Source organism: Athene cunicularia, assembly GCF_003259725.1.
Source record: "Athene cunicularia isolate RWA chromosome 2 unlocalized genomic scaffold, athCun1 chr2_part1, whole genome shotgun sequence".
Taxonomy (NCBI): Eukaryota; Metazoa; Chordata; class Aves; order Strigiformes; family Strigidae; genus Athene; species Athene cunicularia.
The window spans coordinates 10,404,212-10,424,176 of record NW_020799095.1 but is presented as its reverse complement, the minus strand read 5'-3'; the positions used below and the strand labels follow the sequence as shown (position 1 = coordinate 10,424,176).

Genomic DNA, 19,965 nt, shown 5'->3' with positions numbered 1-19,965 from the left:
GGGGGGGGGGGGGGGGGGGGGGGGGGGGGGGGGGGAAAGGGGACGGACGGGATGGGGGACAGATGACTAGCTGCACTTGCATCGTACATTTGAGTCAGACCATAGTTGGACCCCCATGCTTTATCTGAGCTGAAGGTTCTTGGTCCAGCTTGTCTTTGCAGCAGGCCCCAGGAAAAAGAACATATACCCGAGATAATTCCAAAATGAGTTGTATCTGCTGGAGGGGAGAAAAACCTAGAAACATGAAATTTAAGTAGAAGTCTTATTAAGATCAAAGATTGGCTCTTCATCCACTAATAAAGTCACAGATGTTCTCAGCCCTTCATGGATGCCATACCCTGCAAGGACACAAGGCTTCCACATTTCTAACACTGTGCTTGTGAAGTATTTCAAAAGAAACATTTGCAAAGAAGATTTTTCCCACCTCATCAGTGGGTCACAAATACATTATCATTACAAAATTGATTGTACCCCTCTCTCATCCTGCTGCACACATTCTTAAATGGATCTGCTTACCCCCAAATGCATCTATTTCCTGATATTTTAAGATAGGAGAAAACTTGCCTCATATAAGGGTTTCCCTTTCTGAGAAAAACCTCCAACTTCCACACTTCCTTTATAAAATAAAGAAATGTTCAGAAATAATAAGTAAAATCTCACACTTTAAAAGCTCTAACTTATGTAAAACATTAGCTTTCAGTAAATTACAAATGGAGATGTCATCTATTTAGAAAGATTTCTGACACCCATCAAGTCATGGGTTTAGCCAATTTTTGGAACAACTGATTTTAAAGGGATTAGAAATAGCAAAATAAAACTTATGAAAAGCCATTGAGAAAAAACAAGCTGCAGAATCAACTACAGTCTCTTTCTTCTGCCTCGTCCAAAAATTTTAAGATTGAGCAACCAGGCCATCACATTCACTGAAAGTTTTAAGTTTCAACTGGAACTGTTCGGTAAAACTTCAGGTTATAGCCATACTACTTGAATAACAATTTCATGGATGTTTCAGACTATAAAACTGCAGTTAGTTACCTTTTTATAAGATTTCTGATGTAGTCAGAACAGAAACATTACATAATGTTCTCTCAAAAAAAAAGTTTAAAAATTTAAAAAATGTTATGGCAGTTTATGTCAAACTTTTAAAAAGCATTTGCTTCCATCTTAGTCTGTTTTGCATTAAATGTTTATTTTACATCGTTATGTAAAAGGCATTTCATTTGAATGACATCCATTTTTAAAACAACTCTTTAAGAAGAAATGCTAAAATTAGCATAGACATTTCCCAAAATGTATTTTAAAAGATTTAAGTACAAGGAAAGTTATTGTCTACTGCAGTTGTTCTTATGAGCTCATTCATGTTTAAATGCTGATTCACTTTGTAAAAACATTACTAGAGGACAGACAGTGTGATTGAATAGTTTTGTCTGTTTCAGAGGGTGAGCATTAGATAATCTACCCTTAGTTGTTAGAAATTGTAACAATTCAGGGGTATGAATATTCAGGACTGACTTCTACCTCCACAGAAAAAGTATTTGCATATTGAAAAACTTACACTTTGCTGCATCATCCCCTTAAAAGATTATTTTCACTTAAGTTCCAATATTTATATAAAGATTTTCTACTTCAAACTGGCTACATAAGGGGAGCATAGCTAAAATGAATTTTACGATTCTCTACACATATATTCCAGTTCCCATGCAGAAATCACTGAAGTCTACACTTCCCATAAAGCAACATCTGGATCGTAACATTAAACGGATCTAAGCTATTAGAAAAGCTGTCTTCTCCAAGACTGTTTTCCTTACTTCAAAGCAGAATAGAATAACATACAGACTTATACATCATACCTACACTATACATCTTTTAAACAAAAATAAAATCAAAACAGTAATACTACTGTTATTCTAATGAATGATTTACAATATAAGCCAAAATGTTGACTTAGTTTCACTATGAATACTTCTACTCAGTTCCAACTGAAGATTGTAAAGTTGGGTAACCATCCTGTCAACAGCTATTCATTAACTGGCGTACATAGAAGGGTTCCTTAGCTGTTGAGACTGTTCCACAAATAAAAAATTAGCAAGTGTCAAGACATTCCTTAAGACGATCTGCTTGTAGAATAACGAGTCATTTCCTTCAAAGATAACAACAAAGGTAGTATCAAAACTGCTAAAAAATATTTTCTTAGTTTATACAATTGTTATCTAGCTAAAGAATATTAATTTTGGGATGCACTAATCAATGCTTCTTTTTATACTTAGCTCTTGTTAGGCTACCATCAAGAAGTCTTACAACATAAAAAGTAACTTCAATTAAGCTTCACTTGCCAGGAGCTTACAGCCTGTCTTTCCAGTAATTTGCAAGTAATTAAACATGCAAGTAAAAATTTCAGCATTTATATAATTTGTTAAGTACTGTGTTTCTCAGAATCAGAAGCAACTTCCAAAAAGAATGTTCTAGAAATCATCAATAACCCCGTCTCCAAAACCAATGACACTTCAACACTGAAAATTGCAACTAGTCGCTTTGGGTGCCCTATTGAATTTTATGTCTACACAATCAGGTTGCCAACTTTCCCTCTCAAAAGGCAGTCTGAAAACGGATTTTATGGCATTTCTTAAGAATTTACCCCTGTAATGAACACCACAAACAACAAAACAAGGGAAGACAATTATTCTCTCTACACAGAAGTCTGAATACTGCATAAATGAACAGGACAAGAGGTCCTGAGAAGCTTCCCTGTGCAGTGTATAATGCAGGATTCCCACAGCAAAAGATAGGATAACTAAATTTTCAACACATGTGTGACAAAGGTGTAGCAATCCATACTATTCCAAAATTCACTTCATCAAGATTGCATTAAAAATTATATTTGGAAAAATCCTCAAATTTTGTGACTTAGAGAAGCACTAAATATAGCTAACATTTATTTTTGAATGATAAGGATAAAATAGTTTATCCTGTACCAGCTACTAGCACAACTGGTGCAAGCGAACATTTTGTTGATGTTGCATATGAATCAGAGCATCTCTCACACACCTGAGTAGCTGTACTGTAATAGACACATTTTTGCTTGCTCTCAGTTCAACTCAAACTAAGGAGCAGGCAAGATCTTTCAAATACAGGGATATCACTACAGAGGATGGATAAAAGATGGTCTGCAAGAATCATTAGACCATCCTAAATTATTTTTGTTTTCAGAAGCAGTTACATGTCACGTTTTTCTACTTTTTGACCATATAAAAAGATACTTAATAAATAATGTAATTTCAAAATTCTTTTTTCTGGTAAACACTGTTCTTTTCTAGACCCTTAAGGGATATCTTAAAGGTCTGAGCATTCATTCTGTAGCTTAAGAACCACAGGACATCTGTTCTGTATTGCCTGTCTAAATCAGTACAGCCTATTATAGAACATAAAATCATAAATACTAAACACAATCTTAAAAGTGCCAGCAGCTACAATATCCTGTTGTATTACTTGAATTTACCTGCTCCTGTACAACTTGTTTTCTTAAAAGATTTTACAGGAATTATTCAGGAGTTTTTGAACAGTTACAATTTAGAGGTATCTAAAAGGTAGAATAGTAAATGTGTCACTTGAAAAAGAGCTTAGCAGTATATTCTACTACAAGTTGTTGTGTAAATTCTCTTAGTTCACTAAATCCCTTCCATAACACTGAAACAATTTCTAATAACTCATAACACATTAAACTGCAAAACACTTCTAGAGCAAGTCTTCCACTTAGATATACAATATTCACTTCTAAAGAGGAAAAAATGCAGAATTATTTAATTACCTGTTCTTTTCAACTAAGATTAACTGTGAAAAGCACAGCTGTTTTCTTAAAGGAAAAAATACTGCTCTAAATCATCAAGGTATCAGAGGTAACAGGGTCACTTGAAATGTAAACACTACTTACATCTGCCACAGGATAGTGTGAGAGTACAATAACTAAATCTTCTTAACTGTTGAAAGCCACTTCTTTGATTCGTGCCACAGAAAATCAGTCTACTGAATCACACACTTTGACACCCGATTTCTGTTATGTGTAAACTCCTTATTCTTAGCAGAGCAGTTACAGGCATATCAAAAATAACTGAATATATCCTCTTTCCCTTAAATCGTATCTGGTAAATGTACTGTCAAATCAAGGTGGAAAATTAACTACACAACTAAAAAAATATAGGTCCTGGTAATACCAAGCCAAACTTATTAACTCAGATTTTAAGAAAGCCTTCTGTTAAGAAAATGCTTTTTACAAGATGGCATGAAATATCTCTACCATTACTTCCAATTCCTGTCTTACTTTGTTATTACTCTCTTCCATTGCAGCTCAAAGAAGTTTGGCATCATGTTAAGAACATTAGGTGCTTTTAAAAAATGTTAAGATGTTATTCACCTTTCCAGCTCTTCTGTAAACTGACATTTGTTGTCTCAAAGTAAGGCCTTACGGCTTCAGTAAAGAGCAGTACCTTTATTTAGTACACACACAGTCTGCCCACAATTGCAGTTTACCATCTCTATCCATTTCTCATTTACAGGAAGACTTATGAAACAAACAGCCTATGCCTAACCTTTCTAACCTAAACACTGTCATTCCAGATGTACCACACTTTCCCAGCCACCATAAATAGAATGCAGAGCTTGGGAAGTCCTAACTCCAAGATATACTTTCCCCTTTAGCATCTGGCCCTCTTTCCATTAATATATCACAACATTTCCAGAAAATAGAAGTATCCAATGCTGAAAACAAGAAATCTTTGCTTTACTATTAATAGCAAAATTATGCCTTCTATAGCATCAAAACCAATCAACATTATTTCATACAGTCTTTAAAGCAATTAAATATCACCTGTCCATGTTGAGTCTTAAAGGTTTGGTGCTTCACATCATAGCTGAACTGAATTAACTGCTTGATGCCTCTCCTTGAAAATGAATCAATACACACTTCTGGAAAGGTTCCAAATTCCTAGAACTCCTTTTCAAGTCACCAGAAAAACAAGTTGGAAGACAGGAGCGAAACTGTTTCAGGTCTTAAGACACTTACAATACCTCGACTATAGATCTTCCTAAACCTACAAGAAAACGTTCATGAGTTATTAATGAAAAATACTACTATTCAGAGGTTTTTTACTGCTTGCAGCCACCAGTTCATTTCTCCCCTTGCAAGATTTTAATATCAAAACTAAAAAAAACACCAAAAGCCCACACACATATTTTAATCATAATAGTTTATAAATAATGGTCTCAAACAGAGCTGTAAATTCACATAAATTTATCCTCCAAAACACCCTGAATCTAAAGAATCTCTTTTGGTGAATCTCAGAGAAGACAACTATGAGTAATAAACAAATGAATTTACATACCTTTCTCTTTCATACAGGAAAGGAAAAACTTCTTGTTCGTACTTTGGAACAGTTTCCACTGATAGAATTCAAAATACATACTGTCCCTCCCTTTTCCCAGTCTATCATTTAGAAGAAAAAAAAAGAACCCATTTTCTTACAAATATATAAGGTACTACAAAACATATGTAATCGCCAAAAATAATTCCTACTTAGGTATGAATATGTGTGCCTATATGAAGCTTCAGGTATGTGACAACCCTACCGGCATACATTTTTCCTGTCAGGTACTTCTTATTAGCTATTTGTTTAACCTCTGTGTAACCAGTCCTCTTGTGTTCAGACAGTTACACTGGGTCACTCTGAAGAGCGAGAGGCAGCCAAAGGCAAGGCTGCATGGCTAAGAGCAAGGTGAGGACAGCAAGATCTCCTCACCTCCTCCTTTCAACATATGTTATGTTGACTCAGTTGGTCATGAAACAGAAGCCTTGGTTTCACCTTAATTTATTCTTTGACCGTAGGTAAAACAGGGGTATTTTCCACAGTCAGCAATACAAGTGCTTAAATTGCCTCAAGCAGCCTGAACCCCTTGCCTTCTCACCCAGTATCCTGTGCAACCAGTGTTGTACTGGCTGAAACGCTCCTGTGAATGTGCTAGGAAAGAGACTGGAGAAGCGATTTGGCTGCATGTTCCCATGTCATTCCCCGTTGAGGCATTACAGCTGTTCACGCTGCTTCAGGGCAGCTACTCCAGCTGAATGCCTGCTTCCCTTTAACCCCTGCCTCCCTGCAAGATACATACATGTTTTTTCCGGGTCATCTCCCAGAGAAAAGCAAGAGAAGAAAACGAAGGAGGAGACAGCTTAAATCTGCACTGAAGATTTAACTGCAGAAACAGACACAGCCGTGGTTTCACCACAACTCAACCCTATCTAAATTGGCATTGCTGCAGCCACCACCGCTGCACCTCTCAGCCTCATATTCACACTTCCTTCCTCTGCTCAGCACTGGCACACATCCATCTCTGTGGCAAATTGCTGAGATCTTTCATATTATTTTCCTTTGTCAGGACTGTTACATTTTCTGCTGGCTTAACATACTTAACCAGGCTTATGGTACAGTCAGACAAACAAAAGTGTCAGTACAAGACGGAAAGCAGTAACAGACTGGAAGGGAACAGAACAAGAGCATGACTGCAACAGCAACAAACAACTTCAATCATTTTAAACTCTCTTGTTAGACCACAGTGTAAGAAAACGTGACAGCAACCTAAATCAACTTTTCTCAGCTGGAAACAGCTGCTATAATGGCTTTCCAGTACTCTGAAGCAGTAAGAGTCAGTACTGTCAGGAAACACTACTTAGTCTACTGATATTCTTCTAGCATTTTACAAATGCTCACTAAACTTCAGAGCATTCTATGTGACAGGCAAATAAATAAGATCTTAACACTGAATCTCCCTGGCTTTTTCCTCTGGCTTCACTAAATAGTATCTATGAGTCTTCACACCCACCTACTTCCTTTCCGAGTCAGTAAGAAATTGTATCTTAAATGAAGTATCTAACTCTGCATTTTGCTGTAATAAAACTAACTCAATCCCATTTCTGTTGCTAAATGCAGGATCCCAAGTCAAATAACTGAAGACTAACTGACTGCAGATGGCAGAATGTACAGTTTGCCATGGAACTAGAAGCACTGCTATCTGTTCAGACTCTCAAGTATTTAAAGCTTGTGACCACACTCATAAGGATACTTAACTTTCAAAAAGCAAACATCTCCCTCATGGCCCCTGTTCCCTGAACTTGACATCATCCACGCTGGGAAATTACTTAGTAACAGCAATCATTTTTTTTCAAACCAACAATCTCAGAAGCAAGCTTTCCTTGGAAAGCTTCATAAATATTTTTTTAAAGTAATTTTTTCTGTGACAATTTGAATAACAGCAAGTATTTATTAGCACGCAAAGAGACAAAACCAGCACAGAACATTTGCCATTTGCTGGGTTTATTCCTAGAGTTTCATGATGGCCATAAAATTCTGATTCCTTTTAGTGATACTGGTTGCACTTGAAAGAAAATACATCTTTTATCCCAAGGCAAAAAACGCATGTTAGGCAAACAGAAAACCACCACAAACTTACTCTCTAGTTCTTCTTTCTCAAAGTTTGTATTGATAGTAGAGCTGATTTTGCCCATATCCACAACAGCTTCTTCATCATGACCCTGAAAAAACAAGACAAAAATTTAAGTTAAAACTAACTATAACTATTTTTTTCTAAAGTCCTAAAGTTACTCTCCAGTTCTGAAGGTGTTTGTCAGAGTTTTCTAAAACAACACATTTTCATCACTTAGAGAAAGAAAATGTCACCGAAAAGCTACCCATCCAATTCTTCAAGAAAACACTACCTTGTATTGAAGGAAAACCAGAATAAATCAACAGATATGCCAAATACCATGCAATTTCCTTTCTCAGTGGTCTCAATTTCATCATACCAAGGGTCAGGACATACATTTCTAGAGTGCATTATTTTAGTTTTACATTCAACAGCAGTAACCCTACTTCAGTAAACTAACTGGCAAATTTATAAAAAGTTACATAAATTAACATTCAGAGATCTTGAATCCATTTGCTTAGGGAACAATTCCTGTGTGAGATTTTCCACCACAAATAAGTTTTTGTGAACGAAAGATTATAAAAAGGGGTGGCAAAAGAGTTAAGTTATACAACTTGAGGGTCTCTCCTAGACCAGCAGTTTTGGAAAGATTAAATAACTGTTTTGCTCAGGTTTCAATAGACAGCTTCTTAACCACACCCCTATCTAATTCACAGTTTTCATGCACAAAGTTAGAAAACATCAGTTACAAAAGGATCTGTTCATATTGCATTACTACTGAAACAATACCACCCATAACACAAAAGCACAGTATTTGTTATAGATATAGGCTCAGAATGAGGCTTATCTCTGAATGTGTCCTCTAACCACATTTAGCACATCACTAAAACAGACCTTTAAACACTGCCTTTTGCTCAATCTCGACAAAAATAAACCTGAAAATAACTGAGCAGTAGAAACCTCAATCTCATCTCCTCTCCTACTTGACATTAAAACATTAAAATTGCCTTTCTCCAAATGTTTGCATTCCTTAGAACACAGTCCTTCTCACTGCTCACAAATTACAGCCTCCTGGCAAAACTGGTGCTCCAAAAGAACTGCTGCCTACCCTAACGGTAATGCTTCACTCTACATCTAACTAGGTATTAATGGCAGGCTAACTGCTAAATAATACTGACCCTGCTCTTTCTGCTCCCTCGAGTGCACACTTTTCTCCTCAGATCTATCAATCTCGAAGTCAAACACAAGAAGCTGAAGCAAATGATTTTTTTTTTTTTAAACAATTAGTTATCCATTGGATCAGTTCACCAAACTGACTTTTCCTGTGGCCATACGACAGATAGATCCACCACAAATAAATCTGTTTGATCACTGCTTGTGGCAGTAGCCCACTGGTCATTTACATCTATCAATATGGGTTCTCTGATAATGGTTTCGTAAGGAAAAAATGGAAGCTTAAAACAGGAGTCTTATAGGGACTGGGAACCCTAACGTTCTTGACATTTGTCTAAACTGTGATCTTAGAATTACTCAATAGCGCAATGCCTTATATATAGGTTTGTCATCTCATAGGGAAATGACAAGGATAAAAACAACGTACCTGTGCAGCTGCTACAAGCTAAAACATACTGTAGTAACCCCCACCCAAAAAAAGTATTTTTGAACGCGTAACTCCTTAGTCTTAATAAAATAGGTATTTATTATGATGTATTGTGCATGCATATACACAAAGATATTAAAATCTTCGTTTGACTATTAATGAAGGAAGATTAAAGAATACGAAGATGACAAATAGCACATATAGGAAAAAATGTTTTTCAGATGAGGTTTTTAAAAAGAAAAAAACCACCACGGTTGAAGCAGTTAAACCACATAAAAAATTAAAAGCAGCTGACACTATGTAAATAAGCAAGATACAAAAGAAAAGAGTGGCAACATGGCAGAATAAGCCTCTGAAAACTAAATATAGGTCATTTCTGAGCTGTCTCTCTAAGAATGGGGTTTTCGAGAAAGGCATTACACAGTAGAATAACCTTGTTGCTACTGCTGCATTGCAAAAGTAGTTTTGCATGCATGGTAGAAAAATCAAAACTCTTGCACACTCCTGACAGCGACAAATAAAAAATTTAGGTGATTAAACCAAAGTTGTGTCTGATGGGCGAATCTATGAAAATGTTACAGGGACCCATTAATAAAGCACTGGCAGAAATTTAGGAAGTGTCATGGCAAGGGGGGGGGAAACTACGTTCCTATCTCCTACATGCCAGAACAAAATTACAGAGCCCTCTAAGAAGATGCCTTCATCACGTAATTGGCCTCTGTCATCTCTTATAACCATTCCAGAGGCAGAGTAAAACACAGTTGCAAAGCAAGTCTTGGCTCTTATATTTTACTCAAGACAGATTTCCCAACACAGCTTGCAGAAAACAATTTTAACATGCAAAAACCTGATAGCAAAAAGAGGTCTCTAAGCAGCAGCATTAAAAAGCTTAAGTTAACAAACTTTCCAATATATCTCAGCGACACAGAAATAGGAAATTATAGGACTGTAGTACACTCCAGTTCACAGAAACAAATGTATACACAAATCCTGCCTGTTACCAGAAAATTCACGATAGAGACAGAAATATTACAAATCCTCTTCAGTGTCTTATGAGAGATAAAAATCCCCTAATATTAAGAAAACTGCTATCAAAACCCCTTCCACAATTAGCTTCATGGTTACAGCCACAGACTGTGGAAGTATTCTGTACCTAATATGCCCTCCTCCCCATTCCACTCCCTGCCCCCAACAATCCTTTTAGGACACTTGGAAGCTTGCCAAACACAGTTTTTAAGCAATAAAGAAAGAAAACATTTTTCTCTAAATTATACAAACTACTGCATATTGATAATTACATATACATTGTGGAAAATACACATAAAATAAAATACTTTTATCTCCCAGTAACATTTTGAAACCGTACATGCTGTATGCCTTATACCATGTTATTAATATTTATCACCCCTTGCTTTAGTAACAGAGATACGTTGCCAGCTTTATACATACAGAAACAGCCTTCAAAACTACATCATGTGAAAGTAACATGTCTTTTGAGATTAGATTACAGGAAGGCATGCGTGCCCTTGCAAACCGTCCCATCACTATCTCAAAGGACTCAATATATGCAAAGACTCTTCCAAGAATAAACCATTAGCAACCACAAATATCATACATGAAGAAAGCATATCATTTACAGCCTTTGTTTAGAAAAAAACAAAGCACCGTGTAGAAAAAAACAAAGCACCATTTTAACATAACTATTTGTGATGCCAAGAGCAAATCCCACCATAAGATAGGCCTCAGGTCAGGTAACAAACCCCAAAATATCTGAATACACTGTAAAACTAATTCCAAGCTGCAACCTTTTCCTTGCTAAAAATAAAGTCTGTAGGGCATAGGTTTCCAGTAATTATAGAAGATCTACCATGTCGGTTTAAGGCACAAATGTGAGAGAAAACTGTTAGAGTTGCTGAATCAAAACACATTCCCCTTCTAGTTATCTCTCCTATATGTATGTAAAATGTTCAGAAGATAGAGAGGTAGGATTATTTAAAACTCGTCAACTTCCCTTTTTTAGGTACAGAGAATGACTTCATTTTAGAGCAAGCATTCCACTGCAGTTTACCATCCATTTAATGTGAAATTTTACATACAGTAATCCCGCAGATACCCAAAAAACAGCTGATGAAGACGAGTCAAAGTAAAGATTTAAGACTAGCTTGGAATGTATGTAACTTCTATTTTCAGTCAAGAGACAGAACAATTGAGAAGGGGGGGAAAAAAAAAAAGGGGAAAAAAAAAAAAAAAAAATCACAAGCAGCAACCAAAGTGCCCCAGTGAAAGATCACGCCTTCACCTTTGGTCTGCTTTTTCACAATGAGATGGTCATCTATAAAAACAGAACAAATCCAGAGTACTTCAGGGGAGAGGAATCCTAGTACACTGTATTAAAATACATTACGTTTACACCAAATTTGTGGATACTCACAAACATACACTGTAGAAAACACCTTCCAGTAAAACCTTCATATTCAGCCAGAGGTACCTACATATATGCTACAATATGTCTTCTCAGCCCTTCAACTTTCCCCAGCATGAAAATGAAACCCCTTTCCAACTGCTGCAGACCAGAAAGACTTTCAAATACCCTTTGCTCTAGCAGAATCCCAGAAGGATTCTTCTTACCAGCTCTGATTTTCAAATATCTTTTTCCAGTCCAGGGGAGAAGAGTAATTCCCCTTCCACTGCAGACAAACTAAGTATTCAGAAATTGTTAAAACCTCCCTTATTTACCTACTCAGACATTTGTCTTCATTTAGGACAGTATATTTTTTCATATCTAAAATATTAATGCTACATGATTTTTGAAAGTAGTATTTTAAAAACAGTCAATCCTGAATTGCAAGAATCATTAAGGAAAGTACTCAAGTTTGCAAGAATTAAGTTGTCAACCTCCAGTTAGTTACCATCTAACGGACTGGCACAAATATGACGCACAGAAAATGAAAGGAAACTTTCCACCATCATCTGTACAGGCTCTTCTCATCATGCAACTCACCTGACCTTATGCAGTCACATACACATGACAGATTTCAGAGGGGCACACTGCCAAAGTGCATTACTGAATAACCACTTCCAAGAGATACAGCTTGCTAGCAACACATTTTTAATTTTACTTGTTGTGTAGTTCAGTCAATTCATTCTGGGACAGTGATCATACAAATGGCTACATTTAACTGTAAATGTTTGAAATCTAAGAGTAATACAGTAATTGTGTTGAGAATAATTTGTGCTCAACATTTAAAACCATTACTTTGCTAAGTCAATGTTCATATGCTCCATTTACATTCCCTCAACCAGAAGTTCTTCTCCAACAGAGCTGAGGAACTACTTGCAGCACCAGAAGTGATTGCACTACTGTTCATGGCAATAAGTAGGGCACAGGAGAGGATACAAACAAAAAAACCCACCACCACCCCTCAAAAAAAATTACCTTACCACTTTCATGCCACAAAGAACCTTCAATGCAGCATTTATTCAAGTAGATGCAAATACAAAAAAAACCCACCACACCACTCCAAACTCAAAACAAAAACCAACCAACCCAACCCCAAACAACGAGAAGAGGGGAAATGTGTGTTCTTAACTTTTTTCCCTTACACACCTACTTCTGCCCCTGAGTTTAATCTACTACAACTGCTTACACCATCACAGTGAACATACATATTGCTTTAGGACTGTAATTATATCCCATTCTCTGGCTTGAACAGAAGGCAAATACTTCCCACCACCATGGATACATCTCTGGCTTTGTAGAGACAACAGATCTGGCAGACAGGATTTAGTTCTTAGGCTGGAATGTGGCACCAACAAGCCATTCCTCTCAAAACATGAGCACACACTGCCTACAGAACCATCTGGTGAATTAGGTATGTAGCATGCTAATGTAGACTTACATACTAAGATCACCAGCATGTGAGGATTTTTGCACAATGCATTTTGTTCGTACTTTACTCTCCATTCTCTCACCATCAGTACATAGGAGCAGTTAAGCTGGATCAAACCATCCATCCAACCCAGTATGCTGTCTTCAAGAGAATAAACCACTAGAGGCCTACAGCAACTTCCCAATAAATTTACAAATCAGTGCAAACAGAATTCAAAATGGTGGCTTGACCTAGACCTAGGAAGCACAGTCAAAGCAAGATTTCCGTGGTATCATCAGCCCTCATATTGTTGGATCTGCATTCAGAAGACAGTATTCAGAAGATATCAAGGCTCCACTAACAAAGAAATAAATAAAGAAAAACTACCAATATTGCTCTACTTGAAAATGAAATTAAAACCTTAACTTTGACCACACATCTCAAGAGATAACTAAAGAGGAACTACAAAACCTAATTTTGCAACTGTTTTCCAGATATGTGTGTGTGTATATATATATACACACACACACACACACACACACACACACACAAACAAAATATTTTAAAACTGACCTTTTTTATAGGTACACACAGAGACTCACTTGTTTTGTTACACAGCTACTGAAATACATTGTTCAGAATAATTAAGAACCAGCAGGGTAATTCATGACACATTTTCACAGCAGCATTTCCTAAGAGGTTTGTTTCAGAAGCCTGCATTTCTCTTCTAAGCACACATAATACTCCATGTAGACAAGATATAAAATACATCTCTGATTTACAGAATGCAACACAGCCTCTTCACTATCCATTCAATCTCCCAGAACTGCAAGATAATAAGCACTATTACTTAAGGGGAAAAAAAAAGTCAGACAAGACCAGTGTTATCTCCTAATTTTGTAGGACTGCAAGTCTATCAGTGACAGCAGCCCTGGTAGCGTTAAAGAAAAGAACCCAGAATATTAGTATATTTGTTAATGCCATCTGTGACTACAGTACACAGAGTTCAGTGACAATCATTCTACCTCTGGCAATCGTCAGCACTAGGTCTACGCCATAGCTCTGCCACCACTACCCAGAGCACCAAGTAGCTTTAGTTAAGAGTAAGCAAATTAGGAAGGGCTTTTTGACATGGTTCACCTGCAGGAATGACTAACAGCAGCACTTGGTAAATTTTAAATATATTCATTTACTTCTCTATCAGATTGATTCAGCTTCTAAACCAAAGGTAAGATGAGCCTATGGTCAGCAGGAGGACAGATATCTCTGGTTGCTGCCTCCTTGAAGCACAGCCAGGATACGAAAAAAAAAATCAAAGTTCTTTCTAAATAGTAGTACATTAAAGCATTATTCAGCCTATTAAACAGTCTTTAGTTGAACTGCACAAGCAGTCTTATAAATGCACGTGGAGCGAGTTCTTTAGGCACAGTATTGGTCTACACAGTAACACTGTATGTTCAGAAGTTGCCAAAGTGATGAAACACTACCAGTTCTAAATTAAGCACATCAACCTAACTGCCAAGGGAAAATGCACCAAATATAAATGGATCCTGTCTCATTTCATCCGCATACAATTTTTAGCTGGCCTTGCCCTCTAAATATATATGGATGAGAGTAAAATTAGTAATAATTCACAAACAGAACACTCGCCAGATTTAAAATAGGCAGCATACCATATTGATGGGTTCCCCCTTGGTTGTATTTGCTATGGTCTCATTTGCACAGGAACAGCTGCCTTCTAGATTTTTTTTTTCCTACTATCACAGCAGTGGGTATTACTCAAGTACTATACAAAGACTCCTGTACAGTTCAAGGATTTTAGTGTTGCCACCCTCTTCCCGCTTCCCCCCCCTCCTTTTCTTGGTTTATTTTGTCTGTGGTTATACAATTACTGTTTGACACAACTATCCTCACATGAAAATGAAGATCCCTCATAATCAAAGCAATACTAGAGCCTCACAGTAAGGTCTGACACTTAAGATTTCAGTAAGTATTCAGCAAGCTATAACAAAGGAGGCTAGGAATAGTTAAGAGAAGTTTTTCTAGCCTATTAATCCTTTAATTAACTGCTCAGCTTATCCTACTAAATATGTCTGACCAATCTGCTTTTCCAAGACTTACAAAAAACACAGGAGCTATACAAATCTTGTTCGGACAAGCATGTCCAATACACATCAACATACTTCAATAAGACTCTCCAGAAGCTGTGTTTTACTTTTCCAAAACTGTATGTGCAAGACAGTAGATACAGACATGCATGTGTGATACTTAAAAAAATAAAACCCAAAAAACCCAAACAAAACCCAAAATACAAACAAATTAACAAAAAAACCCAATTAAAAAAAAAAAACCACAATTTTGGAAAAAAACAGTTCTAAACATGTTAATGTTTAGCTTCCTGCACAGGTGAACATCTCATGTTTATAAATAATTTTATTTCAGTGGTTCTAGCAGGCATTACTCTGGTCACTGTCATGCCAAGTGCCACAACCTGCCATGTCCCAGACAAATCAGACACTAGTCTTTGGACAGTAAACACGAAGTGCTTGTGTTAATCAGAACACAAAATTAAATTAGGAGAAAAAGTCAAAAAGAAAAGGAAGCATAAAACACTGACAAGAGACTTATCACAGTAGTGACTGGCTGTCCACTACAGCACACTTCAGCAATTTGTCAAAAAAAATTGGGTAAGAACGAACATGAGAAAACGGGATGTCTTGATCAATATTAAGGCATGACGAAAATGCAAGAGAACATACCATTAAAATCAGCATCCCATTTGAATTCAACTCAACTGTTCCGCAAGCCAGAAAATTTACCACCATGCATAAAGTTAGCAAATAATGCCACCAGTCCAACACAAGATATCAAGTTGCATATCTAGTATTATAACAGTCATTTTACAAAGTTGCATTTTCTCACTGCCTCACAGCTCTAAATTTCATTTAAATAATTCATAGGTCCATTCCCTTCAATTTCTAAAATTACAGTTGGAAAAAAAACAGTAGTAGAATCTTTATAACTAGTTACCTTGGATCTTTGCCTAGCCTTCTAGGCATACACATGTCTGATAATGAGTTCTGTGTCCAGAGCTGAAGGTAGCACTTCAGTGAAAATCAAAAGCTGATCACTGTACTACAGAGACCCTAACAAGCCAGACCACTACAATCAGATGCATTTTAACATGTCTAAAGGAAACCCTTACTTCTTATGCTCACACAAAGGAACAGAAAATTTAGTGGTCATCTTGTAAAATTTATATCAAACAATTCAGGGTTCTTTAAAGCTTTACAGCTTAGGAAAATTCCATCCCATAGATTTTAGCTTCCAGGGAACTGTAAGGTAGTAATCCCTATTACACACTGCATTGCAGTTAAACAGCAGTGATAAAGACTACCCACACAAGAGATAAGCAATAGCTTGTAACACTAATTCTAGAGTTCACTGCTTCATTGTAGAAATCCCCACAAATGGAATTCTTAGGTATACCACAGAAGTCTGAAGAAAACACTCTCTCTTTGAACACTTTACCTTGGTTACACAGCTCACTAAGCTCAGGTTTTTGGGTTGGGGGGGCTGGGTGTGTGTGTGTGGGGGGGGTTTGGTCAGAAGGAACAATCATACGCTATTTCAAGGTTCTTTACCAGAAACTGACCTGCTGTACTTGTACAGAATTACTCAAAGTCACAGGTGATAACCTTCAAATTAAGAAAAGCTGACTCAAAATAATACTAAAAGAAAAAAAACAAAAAACAAAACCCAAATGACACAGCCACTCTCAAAACCTGGTAGTATACTCCTGTGATTGTAAAAGTACCGTTTTCTTCCTGAATTAAGCCAGTTACTATGATTAAGCAATTCTAACTACACAGAAAATATCTTCCCTAATACAGAAATCTCTACATCAAGTATTATTTCCATCACCAGACCTCTGAAAAATTTCTTCCACAGCTAGTGAGTCTAAGGTAGCACACCATTCTGAGACACAGTTGCTAAATATCACTTGCATCAAAGCACGTTCGAACCTTCATGAGGTTAAACAGCTGCTATTTACATACAGGTTGCATTTTCTTCCCTGGACGAGCTTCTTCCATGCTGATGTGCAGAAGCGGAGAATGCCCTTGTGCGAGACCCTGTAATGAACCTCCCAAGAGATCAGAGACTGCGCATACATGACGGCTTTAGCTCGCTCTGCTTGACACAGATGTACTCCGGGAAACTGCTCCCCAGCCTTGCAGCCAATCGCTCCCTCGCGAGTCTCTCATCTCCCAGGCCACTGATTACAGCTACCACAGGGTCGCATGAGAGCGGAACGGGCAAGACAGCGTGCCTTCAATTCCAGCTCAGAGAATACCAAAAAAGGAACTGAAACAGTGTTCCAGACTTAAAATTTTCTGCATCAACAGCAGTTAAGACAGCTCCAAGATTGTATTTTTGCTCTGATCCAAGACTTCATTAGCACTATAAAATGAAAGCACATTTGTACTTTGGATCACAGAACAGTACAACCCCAGAAGTCAAACATCTGCTAAGTGTGTTTATAGCTGTATTACTGACCTTTCACTGAATACTCATTCCAAAGTTGTTTTTTTACATAAGCCATATATTCGTGTTCAGCAAAATAAACCAGAGCTTACAAAAAAAGCCTTGTTTATTTTTTTTCCTGTTGAAGAGTTAAAAAAAGCCATGCTGTTAGCTGCAATTAATTTCCTGTCTCCTTCCAGAGTAAGATGGCTCTGTTTCAGGTATGATACAAGTAGCTATCCTTTTTTCTTTGCTTAAGCCAACCTTAAAAAAAATGCAACCTCCACTCTAGCAAATCAAATTCAGAGCTTCATTTCATTCTCCCCCTCTTCATCACCGACAGACCTTAATCTCCTTGTCCCATCATAGAAACTGAAAGAAAACTGGCTCTTTAAGGTATTACCCATAACTTAACCTTCATAACATGACACTGCCTTCCTTGTTCTTTTTTCTTCTTTCATTCCTACTTCTTGGATGATGAGAACTCTAGTAATGAAGCTGGACTGTTACCACCCCAACCAACAAACAACTCAGACAAAACAAAACAAATAACATACTGTTCATAAACTTGGGGCAAATACCACCAGTCAAAGCAGCATACTGTGCAACTGTGAAGACTGTATTTATCACCTAGGAGTTCAGAAAGAAGACCAGTTCAGTTCCCCTCCCTGACTTTCTCATTCCAGAAAATTCTCTAACCATAGACTAATAAAAGTATTCTCAGATGGTGCTGACAAGAGTTTAAAAGTAGTTTGGTTCCACTCTGTAAATAGATGTTCACTCTAACATGTGTGTGAATCTTCACTTCCAAGCTACTGCACGCCTCTCTGTTGCTGTGTGTAAATTACTAAACTGATTCATATAGAAAGAACAAAGTGAAACAAAAATATCTGATACTCTAATTGTTAGTGATCTCTCTCAACTGAGCATCCTAAACCAAACCTACACTTTGCCTGCAGAGCACAGATTCATAGTTCTTCAGTACTCAGATGAAGACCAAACAGCTATGCTGAATTGCATTCTGGTGGCTCTCCCAGACTTTCATGCAGTCTTCCTTAGCATAAACCCATACTAGAAGTACTTCCATTTCTAAAAGTACAAAAGCCAGTTTGTTTAGTTTGGGGGTGCATGTGTGGGTGAAGGGGTAAGAGGCTGTCTATTCCTCTGGGATAGAATAAAGAAAGGGGCAGGAGGGGGGACAGGGCTGGGAATCACACCTTTGATTTTTTATAAGTTTTAGAAAGAATACTTACTTGGTTTGGAAACTTTAAAAAATCTTAAAAAAAAAAACCTCTGAAGACAAATATTGAAATCTCCTTCTAGTCTGTAGTCAACTAATTCCTATAGTTAAGAGTCACTCAGTCTTGCAACAAAAAAAAAAAACCTCAGAAGCTGCATTCATCTTTTTTTAAAACAAAAAAAAAAAGGCAAGCAAGCATAGAACATGCATGTGTAGAGCCAAGCTGAAAAATACAACATTCTAAAATATAAACAAGCTTTTTTCACAGATGGAAGCTTTTGTCTTAAATCCCATACCAAAATACTTTGTGCATGAATGTCTGCTCTTACCTAAGAATAAATATCACTTCAAAAAAGTTAAAAAAACTTAAAATTTAAAAAACACTTAAAAGCTTCACATTAGATGTAGAACACCACAACAACTTCAAACTGCAACTGTCTCAACATGTTTAACTACAGAAGTATTCTAAAACAAACTGTAGGCAAATATATTCAAAATTATCACATCCTTGAACATGTTCAGTGACAACACTGAGAACTTGGAGCATAACTATTTGTGCTGTAGCAATATTTCAGCCATATGCTTGATGTTGAAAGAGAATCTTTATGAAGTGTAGGAGGGCTTTAATTTTTTTTAATGAAAAAGAAATGTAAGTAGCTATCATGAAACATACATACAAACTTTTTCCATCATTCTGTCCTTAATTTTCTCTCTTATACCCCCCCTTCAAGTTCCACTTTTTGAGCTTATCTCCAGCTATAAAAGCACGGTTTTGGAAAAACAGGTCCAAAAGAAGTATGTATCTATTCTCCAGACAGAAAATAAAGATTTTGCTAAGAGCTTAGAAGAAACTTTCAGTCTTTTTACAAGCAATACATAGTCCATGACTTCCTTTTAAACAGCACCAACTTGCATTAAAAATTCCCTCAAAATCAACTACATTGGACTAACTTTAAAACCTCTGTTAACCATGGGGTGGAATGCAGAAACGTTTACAATAAAGTACAAGAGTAATTTTCACATCACCTGTCATGACTAGTTTCTGGATCAGTTTGTATAAGCCACCCCCATCACATTCTACAGCAACACTGGCATTAACACACCAGCAAGTTGCATGCATTACTACAGCCACAAGCTCTTTCTCATCATCCAAATTTTGCTCTTAAAATGAGAAAGCAACTATGATCCCAATCTATCATGAAGTGGCAGAAACTGCCTTATTGCAGGGTTTGCATAGTCTCCAGCGGGCTAAGCAGTGCTGAATC

The 19,965-nt window shown here is 36.9% G+C and overlaps 1 protein-coding gene across 8 annotated transcripts in view; it reads right to left on the bottom strand.

Moving 5' to 3' along the window:
• Positions 1-17,134, bottom strand: part of SLC4A7 (solute carrier family 4 member 7) — a 74,616-nt gene extending 57,482 nt beyond the window's left edge. For 6 of the 8 annotated variants that reach the window (XM_026841878.1, XM_026841884.1, XM_026841880.1 and 3 more), the window contains exons 1-2: positions 16,866-16,957; positions 7,495-7,576 (exon numbers count right to left, since the gene is read on the bottom strand). In XM_026841878.1, coding sequence (XP_026697679.1) covers positions 7,495-7,576; positions 16,866-16,913 — 130 coding nt within the window. In that variant the 5' untranslated portion in view covers positions 16,914-16,957. Of the gene's footprint in view, positions 1-7,494; positions 7,577-16,865; positions 16,958-16,994 lie in introns of those variants that run through there. The other 2 variants (XM_026841886.1, XM_026841879.1) reach the window with 2 other exon arrangements.
• Between the last annotated feature and the right edge of the window lie 2,831 nt (positions 17,135-19,965).